The sequence below is a fragment of the Bremia lactucae genome, linkage group LG4, assembly GCF_004359215.1.
Source record: "Bremia lactucae strain SF5 linkage group LG4, whole genome shotgun sequence".
Lineage (NCBI taxonomy): Eukaryota > Oomycota > Peronosporomycetes > Peronosporales > Peronosporaceae > Bremia > Bremia lactucae.
In genome coordinates, this window is record NC_090613.1 from 1,885,691 (window position 1) to 1,902,656 (window position 16,966).

At 45.5% G+C, this 16,966-nt stretch overlaps 3 protein-coding genes across 3 annotated transcripts; 1 reads left to right on the forward strand and 2 right to left on the reverse strand.

Annotated features, from left to right (window-relative positions):
• Nucleotides 1-2,091: 2,091 nt before the first annotated feature.
• Nucleotides 2,092-5,774, reverse strand: CCR75_005772 (uncharacterized protein; the record flags this gene model as incomplete). Its single annotated transcript, XM_067963847.1, has 6 exons — nt 2,092-3,839; nt 3,912-4,037; nt 4,066-4,179; nt 4,245-5,402; nt 5,473-5,568; nt 5,631-5,774. 6 exons carry the CDS (start codon nt 5,772-5,774, stop codon nt 2,523-2,525), a joined length of 2,955 nt encoding a protein of 984 aa, XP_067819876.1. The 3' UTR covers nt 2,092-2,522.
• A 139-nt stretch (nt 5,775-5,913) lies between these two features.
• On the forward strand, nt 5,914-10,856 carry CCR75_005770 (uncharacterized protein; the record flags this gene model as incomplete). Its single annotated transcript, XM_067963845.1, has 7 exons — nt 5,914-6,035; nt 6,100-6,205; nt 6,258-6,436; nt 6,499-8,488; nt 8,551-10,190; nt 10,264-10,514; nt 10,580-10,856. The coding sequence occupies 4 exons, from the start codon at nt 5,914-5,916 to the stop codon at nt 6,635-6,637; spliced, it is 546 nt and encodes a 181-aa protein (XP_067819877.1). The 3' UTR covers nt 6,638-8,488; nt 8,551-10,190; nt 10,264-10,514; nt 10,580-10,856.
• Nucleotides 6,720-7,757, reverse strand: CCR75_005771 (uncharacterized protein; the record flags this gene model as incomplete). The annotated part of the gene is made up of 1 exon (XM_067963846.1): nt 6,720-7,757. One exon carries the CDS (start codon nt 7,755-7,757, stop codon nt 6,720-6,722), a length of 1,038 nt encoding a protein of 345 aa, XP_067819878.1.
• Nucleotides 10,857-16,966: the final 6,110 nt, after the last annotated feature.

The window sequence follows — 16,966 nt, forward strand, 5'->3', positions numbered from 1 at the left end:
GCAGAACTCATGCGTCTCGCACGCTGGTTCTTGCCATCGCCCTTTGGGAAGGGAGTCCTCTTGCTGGGCATTTTTGCCCCAGCAGGGACCCTGGCATAGCAGCGAGCCATCATATGGCCGCGCTTGCCGCATTTAAAACAGACCACGTCTGCATTGCCCAACTCCATAGGAGTGGCATCTGTCCTCTCGGCCGACGGCTTATACCAAGCTGTCGCCGAGGCACTGTTGTAGGATTGCTCCTCAACTAAGGCAATTTGGATTGCCTCTTCCATCGTCGACGGCACCTTTCTGAAAAGGGCCTGTCGCGATGGGCCATGCCGTAGTCCGTTCATAAACGTGGGCACCTTAATGTGCTCCGGAATCGGACCTACGGTTATGGATGCGGACAGCGAGCGCATCTCTTGCACATACTCTTGCAGAGATCGCTTCGCCTGTCGCGCCCCAAAGAAGCGCGCCTGAAGCAACACTTCGTTGTTCGGCGGCTGGTACATGGCGCGAATCTTATCCTTAAAGATCGCCCATGAGGGGAACGCTTTTCTGTCCGCCATAAGCGCCGAGTAAGCCCACTCTGAGGCCTTACCGCGCAGATGCGACATAGCGTACGACACCATCCGGCTGTCGTCCTCGATGAGCTGGGCGACACCACATTGCTCCACGGCTAAAAGCCAGTGGACAATCGTGTGCGCCGCAGTTCCATCGAATTTGGGCGGGTCCATCCGAATGGGCCTCGGCTGATGCGGCCGAGCAGAGAGCATCTCAACAGTCCTGTTGAGAGCCTCGCTCCGAGCCTGCTCATGCCTCAGCTCATCCTGAGTCTGAGTGACGGACTCCGCCGCAGCATGGCTCTGTGCCTCGGACGCGGCCCTCCGCTGTCCGAGCACAAATGCCTCAAACTGCTCCAACTGAGCAACATGTTGCTCAGGAGGACTACCCAGGAGCCTGGCCAGGGCTTGTTCACCAAGTCCCTGCGCCATTAGCCCTGCCACCTCCCGATGATGTTCGGAGAGGTGGGGAAAATGAGCCCTATCAATATTGAGGCTCATCCTCACGGGTCGTGGGAAGGATTTCAAGTGCTACCAAGTGTAGGCGGGCACGTCGTAATACGGCCACGCTCTACTCAGACACACACTCTATCACAGCGAGGAAGCGGTTTAACCTGCTTCTATTGCGTGCAGTGAGGTAGTTGTGGTGGGCGCGTAAGCGACCTCACCCAACCTACTAAGTACTGTGATCAAGTGTCGTCACAGGAGCGGTAATCCGTCTCCTCGTGCGCACTTACCGAGTAGGAAGTAGTTTTCAGACTGATTTATATTTAATGAATTGAATATAAATACCTATTTTTACCAATTAAATGTCATCTCTATAGATAACACTTAATATGTATTGCGAGCGTATCTTTCTAGATACCTCGCGTAACGGATGACGCTAGCCGTCATTCCTCCTCATGTGAATGCACCCATATGCATCACATACACAAGGGTTGGTCACAAATGTGCACCACACCCGAGTGCTGGGTCTAATTACTATTATTTAGTAATTGACCATCCCGTTAAGTGCACCAAGTGTACTTAACCAGGACTGTGTAACATTAGGGCAGCTTTAGCCCGTTACAGGTTCTGTACCTGACCGATCAGGGAGGCTTCGTACCGCATGAAGGCTTCAAGCCTTGCATCTGGTCCCTGGGAGATAATAAATTCCACGTGCTCAAGCCCAAATAAGGTTTCGAGCTTGTCATAAGCGGCGCGTTGCGCTTCTGACAATACTGGAACCTCTTCCATTTTCGTGTGGGTTTAGTCTTGTAAAGACTCAGGCGTAGATTGACTACGAGTGCTACCAGGCGGCGACCACATTTGTTACCCATAATAAATGGGATTAAGTAACTAACGATTTTAAAATTAGATAAAAGGGTATTTCACCCATAAAGTCAATTTACCACAACAACGGTTCTCCAACCGCCATTACGCTATAATTGCTCACTGAATGCAGCATTATTTTAAGGCTTTGCGGATATTGACCATAGTTTTGGTTTATTTGGTGACATATATAGCGTGAGATTAGATAAAACAATTGGAATATACTACTAATTAGCACAGAACAACAAGTAGCGCAAAAACTATCAATGACGCTTTTAAAGTCGCTAAGAATTACGAGTTCAATGAGTGCTCAAAGTAAATTTGAGCTAAGGAAGCGTATCTGATTTTCCAGTTTTATACACTAACGGTATCAGCACTCCCACTAGACGGGGCATGTATGATCGTTCTGCTACGCAAATTCCGTCTAATGATGACGAGATTGTCACACTGTCGGTTAAAGCTGACTTTATGTCGGTGGTTGCCACATTCTTCTGTGGACAGTTATGCTCTGCTTGCTTTCATCATCGCAATAACAAATGCAAATAAGCATTTTGTGTCAAAAGTAGAACGTATACTCTAATCGGAAGAGCGAATATCCTTGATGCCAGCAATTACAGTCGAGCATACCGTCATTCGAGCATTCTCTTTAATATAAAAATACTCTGCAAGTCATTTCCGGCTTCGAAGGTCAATTCGCTGTCGTTTTCGACGACCCGAGCTGCCCGTGCGAGGTTTGCCTCCACCTGCCCCTCGATGCCTAGATGATGTGATTCTCACGACTCGTAGCCTCTGCCCTCCACACAATGTCCCATCCAATTTGCGCAAAGCCTCAAGGGCTTGTACCTCATTCGTGAAATTCACTACATGGCCAGTACCATCCTTCGCAAGTGACTCAATTCCGGAAAAATGCTGAAGAGCGCTAAGAAGCATCGCAAGCTCCAACCGTTCACTGGTTGATATGTGTATGACAACTGACGTTCTGTTACCGCAGCTGCTCTTGCTTTCCTCGACATCGAGTTCCATAGATGAAGATCGTTCGCAACGCGACTTATTGCATACTGATAGAGAAGCACTTGTTTTCTTTCCACCTTGCTTAGATGAGCGATGAAATGAATTCCTGCCTTGATAATAAGATGCAACATCCATCCAACCGGAGATATGCCGTCCAAAATTATCAGGGTGAGAAAAATGGTGATAATTTCCTGGCCAATAATTTGCATTTGTTAGAAAGGGCGGCGGCAGTGGTGGGTACGGTGGTGGATAAGCTGTTGATGACATTGTATGGTATTCCATGCTCATTGGAGCATGATATCCACTCGGATGAGCCAACCGAACCATAATTGGTAATGACGGTGTTTTTCTTTTCTGAAAGGGCGTTGAAGTGCAATAACGTGAATAATGTCCTTCTCTCGCCTGGGTATGCTTAGAGCTCCGCATTAAATGCGCAAATTGGGCTTCAACAGCGCGCAAATCGAGATCCTCAGAAGATCCAGTTACAATACATTTATCAGTTGGAAAATCGATTCGCATGGATTCGTCGGAGCTAGACGAAATATTACCATGAGTAGCGGAGAATTGGCTCGGCGCTAGAACCACAGTTGCCTGCATAAACTTCCCTGAGCCAAGAGGTAATTCCATATGGTGAAGCTGAATAGCTGCATTTTCAGCATTCGCCTCGCTGTTAAACTTCACGAAGGCCACTCCTTGGGCCTCACCGGAACTTTTGATTACCTTAATATCTACGAATTCCATCCCTTGAAATGACGATACGACAGAGGAAAGCATATGTGTTGCTAGAAAACGGTCATACAGCAACAAAACCCAGAGGCGGCCATTTTCGTTGGACAGCATGGCGGAAGGTGCTGCTGAATTTGCTAGAGATGAACTGAAAGAGGCGTTCGATAAACAATCCAACTCTTTCTTTACCGGCAGAACCTTTCTTCGCTGTCGTATATGTAAGTCATCAATAACGTGAGCAAATGATAGCTAAAAGTATACAAAAGAATCGTGAGCTCTAGTAGTATGTATGTATTATGGACAAAATACAAATTTACATACTGTCATGGATTCAGAACGTTCCAGGTCTGCATTCCCTTGACATGATTCCTCTCGAAACGATTTGACGACAAATGCTGCAGTGCAAGGCTTTACATCGCATTTTAGTGAGACTCGTGCCCCCAATAGCTGAGATATGAGGCATAATGATCATTACCTTTGAATAACAAATGTATGCCATGGTTTTAATGCGACCGAAAGTTTTGACAAGCTTCGCTGATTCAAGATCGCCATACGCACCAAATATTGCTTCTACCTCCTGCTGTGTGAGCTGGTAAGCCGAAAAGCCGATTAACTATATTAGAGCTATGAAAATTAGATATTAAGGGGTCGCACCTTATATGTCGAAGTGAAAAATAACTTGGTCCGTTTCGACTTAACAGCGTCAGATCTGAATTCACCCTTTATGTCCTGAACGTTCTTACATAGTTTGGATTTATTTGCTGCACTGCGTCGTGAAAATTCAGCGTCTTCAGGTCTGCCATCACAGAGACTTTTCCCCTGTGTGCCTTGCTGTTTCTGAAGTCGATTTGACTCCTTAATTGCATTGTCCGACGACTGCAGCTTGCAAACCAGTTTTGGTGTATTTTCCGCTTTAATATCAACTAGAGGCATGCTGATACGAATTGGCCCATTTCGTTTAGTCATCGATATATTTTTCGGTGGAGACAACATGTGTAGCGAAGCACAAATCTGGTCTTTTATCGTTGGATTTGGTAGTTGTGTCCTATTGCTTCGTTTACGGCGCACGCGACCACCACCCATTCCATCTTCTAAGCTGGAGCCGCTGTCAATCGAATTATCTCGTCGTCTGCGCAGGTGACTCGAAAATATGCCATCCTTCCGTTCTACATCTTTACTCGCTTGCACTAGAGTTGTATCCGGTGACTCAAATTGTGATCCTTGATTAGTTATAGAAGCTGGTGCTAGCGACACAGACCGAATACTGGACGCCAATGAATGTGCACTTGTCTCCTTTTTGATGCTTTCTTTTGGCGCTGAAATTCTTGCATCATGCATTTGTGCGTAAACATCACTAAGAGATGTACTCACTCTTTTGTATGTAAAAAATGACTTGCTGCTTGCGACTTTATGCGTTTCGATTTGCTCTATCGCGGAAATCATCATGTGCATCACTATAGCCACATTGGTCTGACAAACATCCGGAAAGTTTGACTTAGTCATTATATTTGGGAGAGGTACTTCATCATCACTGCTTTTCATTTTCAATCTCGTCAAGGTCGCATTATCACATCCATACTCATCCAACTGACCGTTTTCCAACACAAAAGATGGTACCACTCTTCGAGGCTTACGTGAAAGCGAATAAATTGGAGGACTCGACCGCTGCCTTTTACCGTGGAGTCGTGCGTCGATGCTTTTTTCGTCTTCTTGGATTTTTTCCTTTGCCTTCTCGTCAAGGCCTTGTTGCGCATGCTGATCGCGTTTCTGTTTTCCGTTGCCTCCGGCTGGCCGCTCCTTGGCAGCCGTTACCTAAAGCAACCACATCAGCTTAGTCATTACGCTAAGTGATTGTTCAAGCACGCCACAATCACATGTTGACCTTGAGAATGTGACCATCTTGCAGCTCTAAGTGGTCCAACTTTTCGATTGCTTTGACGGCGTTCGAGGAATTTTCGTATTGAAGAAAAGCAAATCCCTAAGGTAGCACATGCAAGCATCAATTAGGCAAAGCGAATCCAAGCGATACGGCCGCTGTACCCTTGATTTTTTGCTACGATCCAGCACCAAATGCAGGTGTTTAATCGCGCCGCATGGCGAGAAAAGCGCGCGAAGCTCGTCTTCTTTACAATTGCGTCCACATACAATAAACAGACGGCAGAGCTCTGATTTTCGTGAGTCCATGCCACGATGATTGAGGACAAGCTAACAGCTCACTAAAAGAATATTGGTTAATTCCCCGAATTTTATCTTTTGATCTTATAAGCAAAAAGTCTCATTAATATTAAGTATTAGATTACGTTTTTACAGTATGCATTGTGCAATGGTTCAAGTAGCCAAAGCACTTGCCAACACCGGCGCAATGCTCTCGCCGCGGGCTCTGGCCAAATTAAAGGCGCAAGTGCAATCAATGCTGCGCTGTCTAAAATTTTCCAACGACGCTTGGTAAGAGGAGTCAGAAACAATGATTGGCCGTATAATCTTGAGCTGACTCGCTCATATTGTATAGGGACGTGGGCGTAATGCTTACGACAGAGAGCCACGTGCAAACTTTGAATCGAAAATTCCGCGAAAGGAACACGCCGACCGACATTCTATCCTTCCCCTTCCACAAAGTGCGATCACACATCATTGCGAATTTTTCTTTACTTCAATGGTGATTTATAGATGCGCAGGCCTGGACATTTTCCTCGCGTCAAGACTAAAGAGGAACGGTATCTTGGGGACATTTTTATAAGTCCGGCGTACGTGCAACGTCAGTGTGACGATCCGCTGCTCTATGAAATTACGACGCTTGAAGAGCGACTTCCTGTTCTAGTGGCTCATGGGCTCTGCCATTTAATGGGGTGAGAAGTACTGATAATGTAATGATCAGTGGCATAAGACTGATTAATTTAATGCACTACAGGTACGATCACGAGAGGGATGACGACTACGAGCGCATGAAACGAGCCGAGGACTATATTTTGAACAGATACATCGAGTTTTTGCCACCTTCATTTTCCTCAGCATCACTAATATTAGACGAAAAATCGGATAGTAATTAGCATCACCGCGATGTGAAATTTTAAACACAAGCGCCACATTGAAAAAGAATGTCGCATTCACAATGAAATACAAGGTAACACTCTATTTCCGACCCTCGACCATCTCGTACACCACGCTCGTTGCTGTTTTCATTATCATTGTCGTAAAACTGGCGTGCACAAAACGCGCCACGAAACCCGTCGTGCCGAACGAAAACATTTGATTGAGACCGCCGGCTTGGTACTGCTGTCGTAAAAGCTCTAAGACTGACACCTTGACGCCAGCCTTAGACGCCTGCTGGATTTGCGCAACAAGTACATCCATTGGAAGCGTCAAAGCTGCACTGAGGACACCGCCTAGCAGGGATGAATTAATCTGCTGGCTCGTGGTGAGAATGCGGTCTGGGTTGTTGCGCTTGTACAAGATATTTTCGGCTTGCACAGAAAAGAAAAATCGCGATGACCAGTCGGCCACACGCTTAAGCGAAAACATTCCAGAACCTTTCATAAGTGCGGCCACACCCTCGTTCTGAATTACCCTGACGCCAATGTGCATGGAACGCGTCATAGTCTCTAAGGGCTTCATATGCTCACGAAAAATGGGGTCAGTCATTACCCGAGTTTTGAGTAGCAGCGTAGGGCTGAGCACGAAACCTTGAAAGCCACCACCGATACCTCCAGCGACAACCTCGGACATCCCACTACTAATCTTTCCGTCCTTTACCAAAGGAGCGAGTGCCGTGCGAGCGACCGAGTGACCCCATGCAAAGACGGATCCCTTAGCCAGTCCCTGTATTGCGCCCCACGGAAAAAAACCATCCCAAATGCCCACGATGCCTTTCGCATGCATGATTTCCTTGGTTAGGTGAACATATGAGTACTGCGGCTTTGTCTGCTTCATAATTTTGATAAATTCAAGATAGTGGCCTAGTGCAAGCTCGTAGGCGAGGCACACACCGGCGCCCACGAGTAATTTGACGCCTGCTTTTTCGGGCTTTAGCTCCTTTTTGGTGCTGAGTGCCAAAGGGCTTAAAATGTGCGAACAGCCTGAAGCACTGAGCCCTTGAAAATTGCGAGCCGCAGCATGGCGATTTTTAACACACAAAGGCACGCCACAAAACGAAAAATTAGCTGACGTCATACTTCGTGCAAGCCTGTCTTCAAGATTTCGGATCCTTATCGAATGGGGGGAAATTATCTTAAGGCGATGATGGCGCAAGTCTAAACTTGGTTTCCGGCGGCTCATCAACAGGCCTTTAAACGCGCTAAGTCCGTACTTTGGTAGATACCGTACTTAATTAACTCACACTTCTTCACACAATTTCGATTATGACTGACGCAGATGTCGACGAAGAAATTGACGAGTGGGACGCCATGCACATGCACGAAATCGAGGCTGCAAACGAAGAATTGTTATGTGATAAGGACTTTGAGTTGTGGCCCGCGGAAGAGAACCAGAAGCAGCAGCTTACTACCACAAAGCTAACCTTTCAGCCACCCACAAGCAATGTCGAATCTGTAGAAAAGAGAGAGCAAGGTCTAGAGGATATTAACAGCCGGCTAGACAAAGTACTTGCTCGGTGTGCAACACTTTTAGGTGACGACGACAAGGCTATGGAAAATGTGCAGCCACGTCTCGAATTGACAATGCATAACGGGAAACAAAGCCTAGCGGCCAATGAAGACACAACAACTGTTAATCATCTTTATACTCGTCCGTTAAGTGATATTCAATCAATTCCTGTGGTGCTGAATGGTGGAAAACGAATGTTCATTCGCAAAAAACGGCTAGTACATGTTTCCTTTAACTGTATGCAAGGTGCTGCGACTTCACTTATTCCCATGAAAATGCTGATGAAGAAGATTGAGCAGGTTGTATGGTTGCTCAATAGTATATGCAACCATTTGAGATCTAACGTTGTTTGTGCCATCAGATGGAGATTGACGAAGAAGCTGCAAAAGAAGATGAGACTATGCTGCAGGACTTGAGCTTAGCGAATAAAGAACTGTCTATCGCGCCAGACGCTCTGCTGTGGCTGGACAAATACAAACCACAAAGTTTCTTAGAATTATTGAGCGATGAGCGAATCAATCGAGAAGTGCTATCTTGGATGAAGTCTTGGGATCGATTTGTGTTTCCACACAAAAGGAGGACCAATGGTTCTCATCCGCATTCCCCTGGTAAGTTTGGCATCTCTGGCAAGTCTCAGTGGAACCTGGAAAGCTCAAAAAAAGATCAAAATGGCAATGCAGTGGAGGATGATGAGGATAAACGTCCAATCTCCAAAATAATTATGATCTGCGGCCCGCCGGGAGCTGGTAAAACGACCTTAGCCAATATCGTTGCTCGACATGCTGGCTACAATCCCATTGAAGTCAACGCTAGTGATGATCGTACAGCTCCCGTTTTACGTAATAAGATCGTTAGCGCTATGGAGATGCAGTCGATCTGCGGCAAAGGCAAAGGCAAACCAAATTGCATTATTTTAGACGAGATTGACGGAGCTGTGAATGGTAGCGATGGAAAATCTGCGATTGACGTCATTCTGGAAATTGCTAATGCTCCTTGGCGGACGAATAAAGCACGCTCAAAAACTGCCGGTAAAAATCGCCATCCGCTGACTCGCCCTCTCATCTGCATATGTAATAATCTGTACGCGTCCGTTCTACGCCCGCTGCGCCAGATGTCAACAAATTTTACTCTGAGTGCTCCACACTCTCGACGGCTTATTTCACGTTTGAAGTTCATTTGCCGTAGCGAAAGCGTCAAGGTCTCCACAAATGTACTAGCAGTCTTGTGCTCAAGCGCTGGCAACGATATCCGTTATTGTCTGAACATGCTGCAACTCCAGACTACTCAGCTACGTGTACCAAGGAGTAGCAAATCAGCAGTAATTACATTAGATTCTGGACTGGTTGCTCAAAAGGACCATGTACATGGAATGTTTGAGGCGTTAGATCTTGTATTTTATGAAGCGCGCGCGAAAATGTCAAAGAGAGAAACGCCGGTGGCCGATAATATAATTCAAGCAGTTGCGTCATTAGGCAACTTCTCCTTACTGATCAGTGGGCTGGACGAGAATGTGCCAAAAATGATCTTCAATGACCCAACTATGAGAAAGGTTTGCGAGATTTATCAGTGGCTTGGGCTTGCAGACGAATGCGAACATCGTGCTTGTAATGAGCAGCAGTTTGCTTTTCAAGCCTACATTCCGTTTGCTGCCATCGCAACGCACGCATCGTGCTGCACTTGTTCTCGACGTCGTGTGGAGTATCCTCGTGTGCACTTTAAAGCCCAGAAACGGCGTGATCGCTCTGAAAGAATCCTCGTGGCGTTGAAGGAAGGAGCCCAGCTCCAACCAATATTACGCAAGAGTACCAGCATTCTTGTCTTGGATGTGGTCCCGTGGCTCGTTGCGAGTCTGGCCCCCAACATTCGCCGTAGTAATCCGTCACTTCACACTCAGGAAGAGAAAGTGACGATTCAGCGGCTTATTGAGCTGATGGCTTCGCTGGGACTTTCATTCCGTCACAATTATTTCCCCGACCGCGGTGAAGACTACGTGCTTGAGCCGTACGTATCTTTAAATTGCATGATTGTGTTCGTTTTCATTTAAATCTAAGTCTTTGTTGCTATTTCTGTGCAGACCGCTGAACGAGCTAGTTAAATTTCGGAGTAGTGAAGGCGTTGCTGAAGATCACATTATTCTTCCTTTGACAATGAGAAAGATGATAGCTCGCGAGGTGGAACTGGAAAAGTTGCGTCGGAATGAGAACTCGACTTTGTTGGTGCAGAAAAAGGAGAGTAAGGGGTTGAGCAAAGCAAGCGATGCACTAAACGAAATCACAATAGAAGAAAAGGCCGCTAAAGCTGCCTTTGATCTGCCACAGCTCAGCGGTGCGTTATTTTTATCAATAATTGACAAAGCTGGCTTACGTCGAATGCTTTATTGCTATTGCCAGACGCAGAGATGGTGAAGAAAAACAAGGCTTTGCGCAAGCGTAATCCATTTGCATTCGCTCACCGTGAGGCTAAGCGAAAGCGCGACGAGGAGCTACATGCTATCAGTAAGCACAAACGCAAAAATGATGTGTTTGGGGACTGCGTGGTACGCTACAAGTTTAACGAAGGCTACACTTGCGGCATTAAAACAATCGTCTACGTTCGTGATTTAATATAAACTTTCGACTGAATGTAACGCAAGACACGTAATAGAAGAAGTTGTGCGTCCTACACAAATTACCAACTCGTTATTAAGAGGAGATATCTTGACCTCGAGTGACCTAGTGTATCGCTCATGAAATTAACACTTAAAGGTTGTTTATTAATATATTATCTAAAAGGTAGATAATATTGGGAGAATATTACTTTACATGGTAATATTCTAAAAGCTTATCCATTGGTAGATATAGACCATTGTATCTACTTTCTCCGCGGTCCAGTCAGCGCTGGACGCGCGCAAAGAATAATACAGATAAGACTTTATTACATGTTTTGTATTAGTTTATAATTAAGTTAGTATTAAGTAGATAGACAAGAAGAACTTAATTATATTAATACAGCTTTCATTTAACCCTCTTTAAAGCAGTGCTTTAAAGAAAATACTTCCTCTGCACGTACTAGTGTACGTGAAGTGACGTGAGGCACCACTCGCACTGAGGCAGTGCGAAGTGGACTTGTACTGAAGCAGTACAAGTCGGCAGTGCCCCGTTATATAGTAAGCTCTGGAATGCGACACACGTATGTGTAGGCCTTCGTTCGAAATTTCTTCGTTGAATACCCTTCTTAAATGCAAACGAGCGATGGCTGTTATCAGTGATCCCTTGAGAATGTATGTGCCTCATGACACAGATCTCAAGCGGATGATGCTGTGATTCCGTCGTTTGCACGACTGTACAAGTTGAAAATGTCAAATTCTGATCATCCTGTTGCATGATGATCAGAAATTGACATTTTCAACTGCGACTTGCATTTGCTCGTCGACGATTTGACGAGCCTTTATGGCATCGTTCAACTCGACGATGGTCAGTCATAAGATCGACATAACGGTGTAATGCTTGCAAAACACCCCACGTTCAAACAATGAGATGCCAGGGTTCGAGTCCCGCTGCCCATCACACTGTGGAGTTAAATCCCGATGGCTGTGCACAAGCACAGGCAGCGTCGAAGTTTGACCACTCGAGTAAGTTGAGTAGTAAGAAACAATGATGCTTGCTTAGAAAGCAACATCCAAGAAAATATCCAATGCCTGTCTATAAGAAACAGTGTGAAAGTCCTCAATCGTCTGGAGAATCGATCGTAGAGGATCTCACTATGGTTGCGCAACCACAGCGAGAGGCACTTGGGGAGGATACTACCCAAATAAAATTGAAAGAATAAGTCCATAAGAATGTGTGGGGATAAGTCCCCAGAAACCTGTCGTCAAAGGTTCCCAGGTACCTTTGGAAACTAAATCCCAAAGAGGAAACTGAGACATTTCAAGTCTTTGTAAGCAACGGATCAAGTGTAGGCGCTTTTACACTTGATCTGATAGCACCTCCAAAGTTAATTTAGAGATAACTCAATTACCAACGCTAGGACCGAAACGGTTCTTGCGTGATCTGCGTAGTGGCAAAGTCAAGCAGACCTGCGTAGTTGTCACATATGACAAGTATGTGGCCGATATTCTGTTGGCAACAGTAATTTTTGAGAACGACCGGGTTCTCAGCAGCTCATCGATGGGCGAAAGTGCCCTCGATGAGAAGACTCGAATTGAATGTGTTACGCCCCAATCCTGGGAGTCTTTGAAGAGAAATCCTTTATACAAGAAATGATCAAATTCAAGGATTATTTTCCTGATCCGTACCGTGCGAGTTGCCTAAGTATAAAGGCACTGCACACCAAATCGACCTAATTCCAGGTACGAAATAATGACCATGGAATGGCTATCTATGCACTAGACAAAAGCAATGGAAATATGAAGCTATCACTTCTGGCTTCTGCTGCAAATGACGTACAAGGCCTTTCTCCTTCTAAAAGTTTTTTGAATAAAGGCTTTATTACTGCAGGATTTGCAGATGAAAATGCCCCAACTATTTTGGGAAAAATTGTTCCACCACATATTTCCGTAAGTCAGTTCGTAAATGATCCTGAATTTGTTTTGTTAATACTCAGTGCTCCATCACCTAGACTAAAATTTCCAATACTAAATATTTAAATCAATTATATCATGTAAAAGATTCATTTTTAAGCAAGGAAAAGAGCTAATGATTACTTAATATTAAAAAAATATTATTTCAAATACTTTCTTAAGTATCTTCCTGTATAACTTTCCTCGTAGTGAAGTGTAAAAAAACAAAATAATTTTTATGAGAACAAGTAATAGCGATCGACAATTTTTTTTGCCAATCGCTTGCAGATGGTCATTTTAGGAAGAATCAACCTCCCCACGTAGCTCTCCTACCTTCTGTTAACAGGAGGGTGGCGGATTGTGTATGCGTTCAATAAATTCAACGCTGCAACGGTACCGGCTCAAAACGCCGATACCACGAAAAGACGTTACCATTGATTTAGTGTCAAAGAGTACCATCTTTTCGTCAATGGATACGATGGATGGATTCTATCAGATCCTTCTGCGAGAACAGAATATCCTGTTCATAGCAGTAAGCACCCCAAGCAGAATGCATTGGAAATGGCTAGTTATGCCACAGGGGCTTAATTATGTCCCTGCAACATTCAAAAGATTTGCAACCAATCTGTTGAGATCGGTGCGGGATCTAGGACCGAGTTATTTTGATGACATCTTCGTTCATAGCACAGCCATGCACGAAGAGTCGGACATTGAAATTCAGCGTACCCACGTCCAAACGTTCTTACACTTATGCGTAAGCATAAATTGTATACAAATTTCAATAAGTGTATATTCGCGAGCAAAAACCACTTCTTGGTGCGCGCCCTCATCCGGAAAAGATTAAGGCGATCTCCGACTGACCTGTGCCAATCGATGTTAAGACTTCAAAAGTTTCTCGGCTTAGCGGCCTACTTACACAAGTACTCGCGCAATTATGCCGATATGACAGTACATCTTCCTTCTTTGTTGAAGAAAAATGCAAAGGGGTCATGGAACGCTTATTGCCAGCGTTCCTTCGAGAGTATCAAGCAAAGCTTGATACAATCGCCAATCCTGGCGATTGCGGACCAAGACAGACCATTTCATGTGGTTCTATGACGCCAGCGATTTTGCAATTGGCTGTGCGTTATTACATTATGACACAGACGGCGCAGAGCGCATCGTCTGTTATCAATCGCGTCAGCTTCAACCAGCTGATCACACCTATCCAGTGCATGACAATGAACTCCTTGCCATGAAATATGCACTGGCTAAGTTAGGGTCTATCTCTTGGGAGATAGACCGTTTATTGTATATAGGGACCATGCGTCTTTACGCACGGCCGTAAACAGTCCACACCTTTCGCAAAGAATGGCGAGACGGTTGTCTTTCTTTGCGGAGTATAGCTTCTCCGTGTAGTATAAACCGGGACGACTTAACGTCATCGCTGATGCCCTATCGCGCCGGCCCGAGTTTGTGCCAGCTGCGCAGTTTAAAAGTGAGCATAAGGCCACTGTTGCAACAATAAGTGTTCAGTCGTAAACATTACTCGACGACATTAGAAGAGCTTATCAAGAAGAAAAGGCTCTTACTGGGTTGATGGATTACTTTAGAAATCCATCCTAAAAGCTCTTAAAGAATTGTCGAAATTGTATTGATTCTCAACAGATCGATACACAACACACAGCCATTGCTGGCGACACACCTCGTGTCGCCATCCCCACCCACAACGATTTGCGTTCACGTATCACATTTGAGTGCCACGATGCACCAATAAGTGGTCATCGTGGACTTGAAAAGACTTATCTCACGATGAGTCGTGACTTCTACTGGCCACGCCAGTATTCGTCCGTCGCAAGTACATACGTGCTTGCGAAGTTTGTCAACGGGTGAAGCCCAGTGCTTCATCCCATGCTCGGTTACAACCTCGGGCTGTTCCGACAGAGCGTCGGCAGTCCGTGTCTATGGACTTCGTCTTCGGAATTCCCGAAGACGTCACAAGAATAATGATATTCTTGTGTTTGTTGATCGTTTGAGCAAGATGGTACATCTTGCAGCAGTCCCGGAGTCGATCACAACCAAAGGCTGTCATCGTGTCTTTGTTGACACGATATTTCGACTCCATGGGTTACACCGTGAACTGGTCTCAGATCGAGACCCTAGATTCACGGCGGAATTTTGGCAAAATGTGCTCAAATCACTTGGAATATAGTTGAAAATGTCACCCTTGCCCATCCTGAAACAGATGGTCAGACATGACCTGCAAATCGTATCCACGAAGAGATACTTCACGGATACGTCCACTCTTTTACGAGTTGGAGCGAGGTTTTGCCGATTATAGAATTTGACATCAACAATTCAATGCATGTTTCTATTAAGAAAACACCGTTTTCGTGAATATCTTACGCCACCCACATATACCTACCCTGTTTGAGAGTAATTCTTACTTAAGAGGGGAAGGACTCGCTCGAGCAAAGAGCTTTCTAGCTCTTGCTTATCACGCATTGGCCCTAAGGTCAATGCGAAGGTTGCCCGATGTTGATTTAATCAACATTTAAGTGAACAAATTCAGTAATGGCAATAATGTCAATGCTGACTCTAATAACGATGCTGAAAGACACAGCATCAAAAAATAATATTAGAGAGAACAATAATGCTCTCACTAAAGAGAAGATTGACATCTCCGCAGTGCAAACCGGTCGCACTGAAAACAAAACCGAGTCAGTAGGTGATTCCCTGCTGACTAGACAAGCAGTGGTCCGTTTCGTACATAGTTCCATCGCTGATGCGGTGGACCGACAGAAACGGAACTCTGACAAAAATGGATCAGCAAATATTATTTCATTTACTGTTAACAATCTAATCTTACTGTTTACGGTAAACCTACCATTACATCTAGCGACGAATGTAGGCAGTAATAAATTACTGCCCAGGTAAATCGGCCCGTTTCGTGTACTACATCGCCAAGTAGGGTACGCAGACGATCCACTATATCCTCCAAGGAAGAGATTATTTGACGAGCTGTCACCAGCTCGTTTTAAAGAGACTGGTGCGTTCTTTTGTTCGTCAATTGACCAGTCGCAAGTTGCGCACATTTTTTCACTGTCACTGTATTCGAGTGGTGAAAAGCGTTTTCTTGTTGAAAGCTTCTCAAACCATCGTGAGGTGAAAGGGAACCGAACGAATTATCTCGTTCGTTGGCGAGGGTATCCTCCCTTGCATAATAGTTAGGAACCTCGTTCATTTTTATGATGGACGTTCCGGGTATCGTTCGACAGAACGACGAGACCCATCCTCCTCGACAGAGGCTTTATCAGAGAACAAGCACTTCCCGCGCTCGTAAAAAGATAGTAGGTTCTCAATCCCTTCGCGCATCTCACAAGAGGTGAGCGTCCTCCAATGAGGATTTTTAAGGAAGTATGCCTCCTTAGGGGAATGAACCGCACCCTTAAACAGCATGGATATGAGTCCCACGCGAAAGGCGAGGTAACCCTGCCTCTAGACAACGGTGCAGCTTGTAACGTCCACCGACTACGGTCCCTATTTCAAACCGTTCACGGGCCTAGGCTTTGCACATTCTGTACGAATGCTTCCAAGCTTGGAACAAAGGAGTCACATCCTTTGCTCGCTCACATGTGTACCACCGATGCCGGAAGAAGCCATCGATGAAGAATTCCGTTTCGTCCCCACCAGGCTTGTGAAGACTGGATGAGTCGAACAACGGAATATGGTACCGATCGTTGGTCATGCCAGACCAACGCGTTAGGTTGCCCTTAGAGGGCAACCAAGGCTTCTTTTCTGGAGCTAACCGTAAAACATTGCGGTCCCTCTCCCGATGGGTTATGCTAACGTCATGCTAACATTACACTCGGAGTTATCCTTAGATTTACTCCGTTCTTGGTGATGCATAATAGCACCACCAGTTACATTCTTTTCGAAGTGATCTTTGCGGTCACTTCGTCCCGGTGATGCATGCTGACATCACGAGAATGGTTATGGTCCAAGGAGTCATCGCAAGATGACTCCGCACCAAAAGGGTTGACGAAGCGTCAAATAGCTCCGTCATCGCCTCTTTGGTAGTCGCGTGAAAACCCGAAGGTTCAACGGACGTGGCCCGAGTTGATTCGGAGGCCTTAACAGTTTCCACCGAGTCGGGCGATGAAAGTAAAAAATAATTATATATGATTCATAAAAACGACGACGCGTACGGGTTTCAAATCCATGCGCAACGATTCGGGTGATGACGGCGACGCGCACAGGT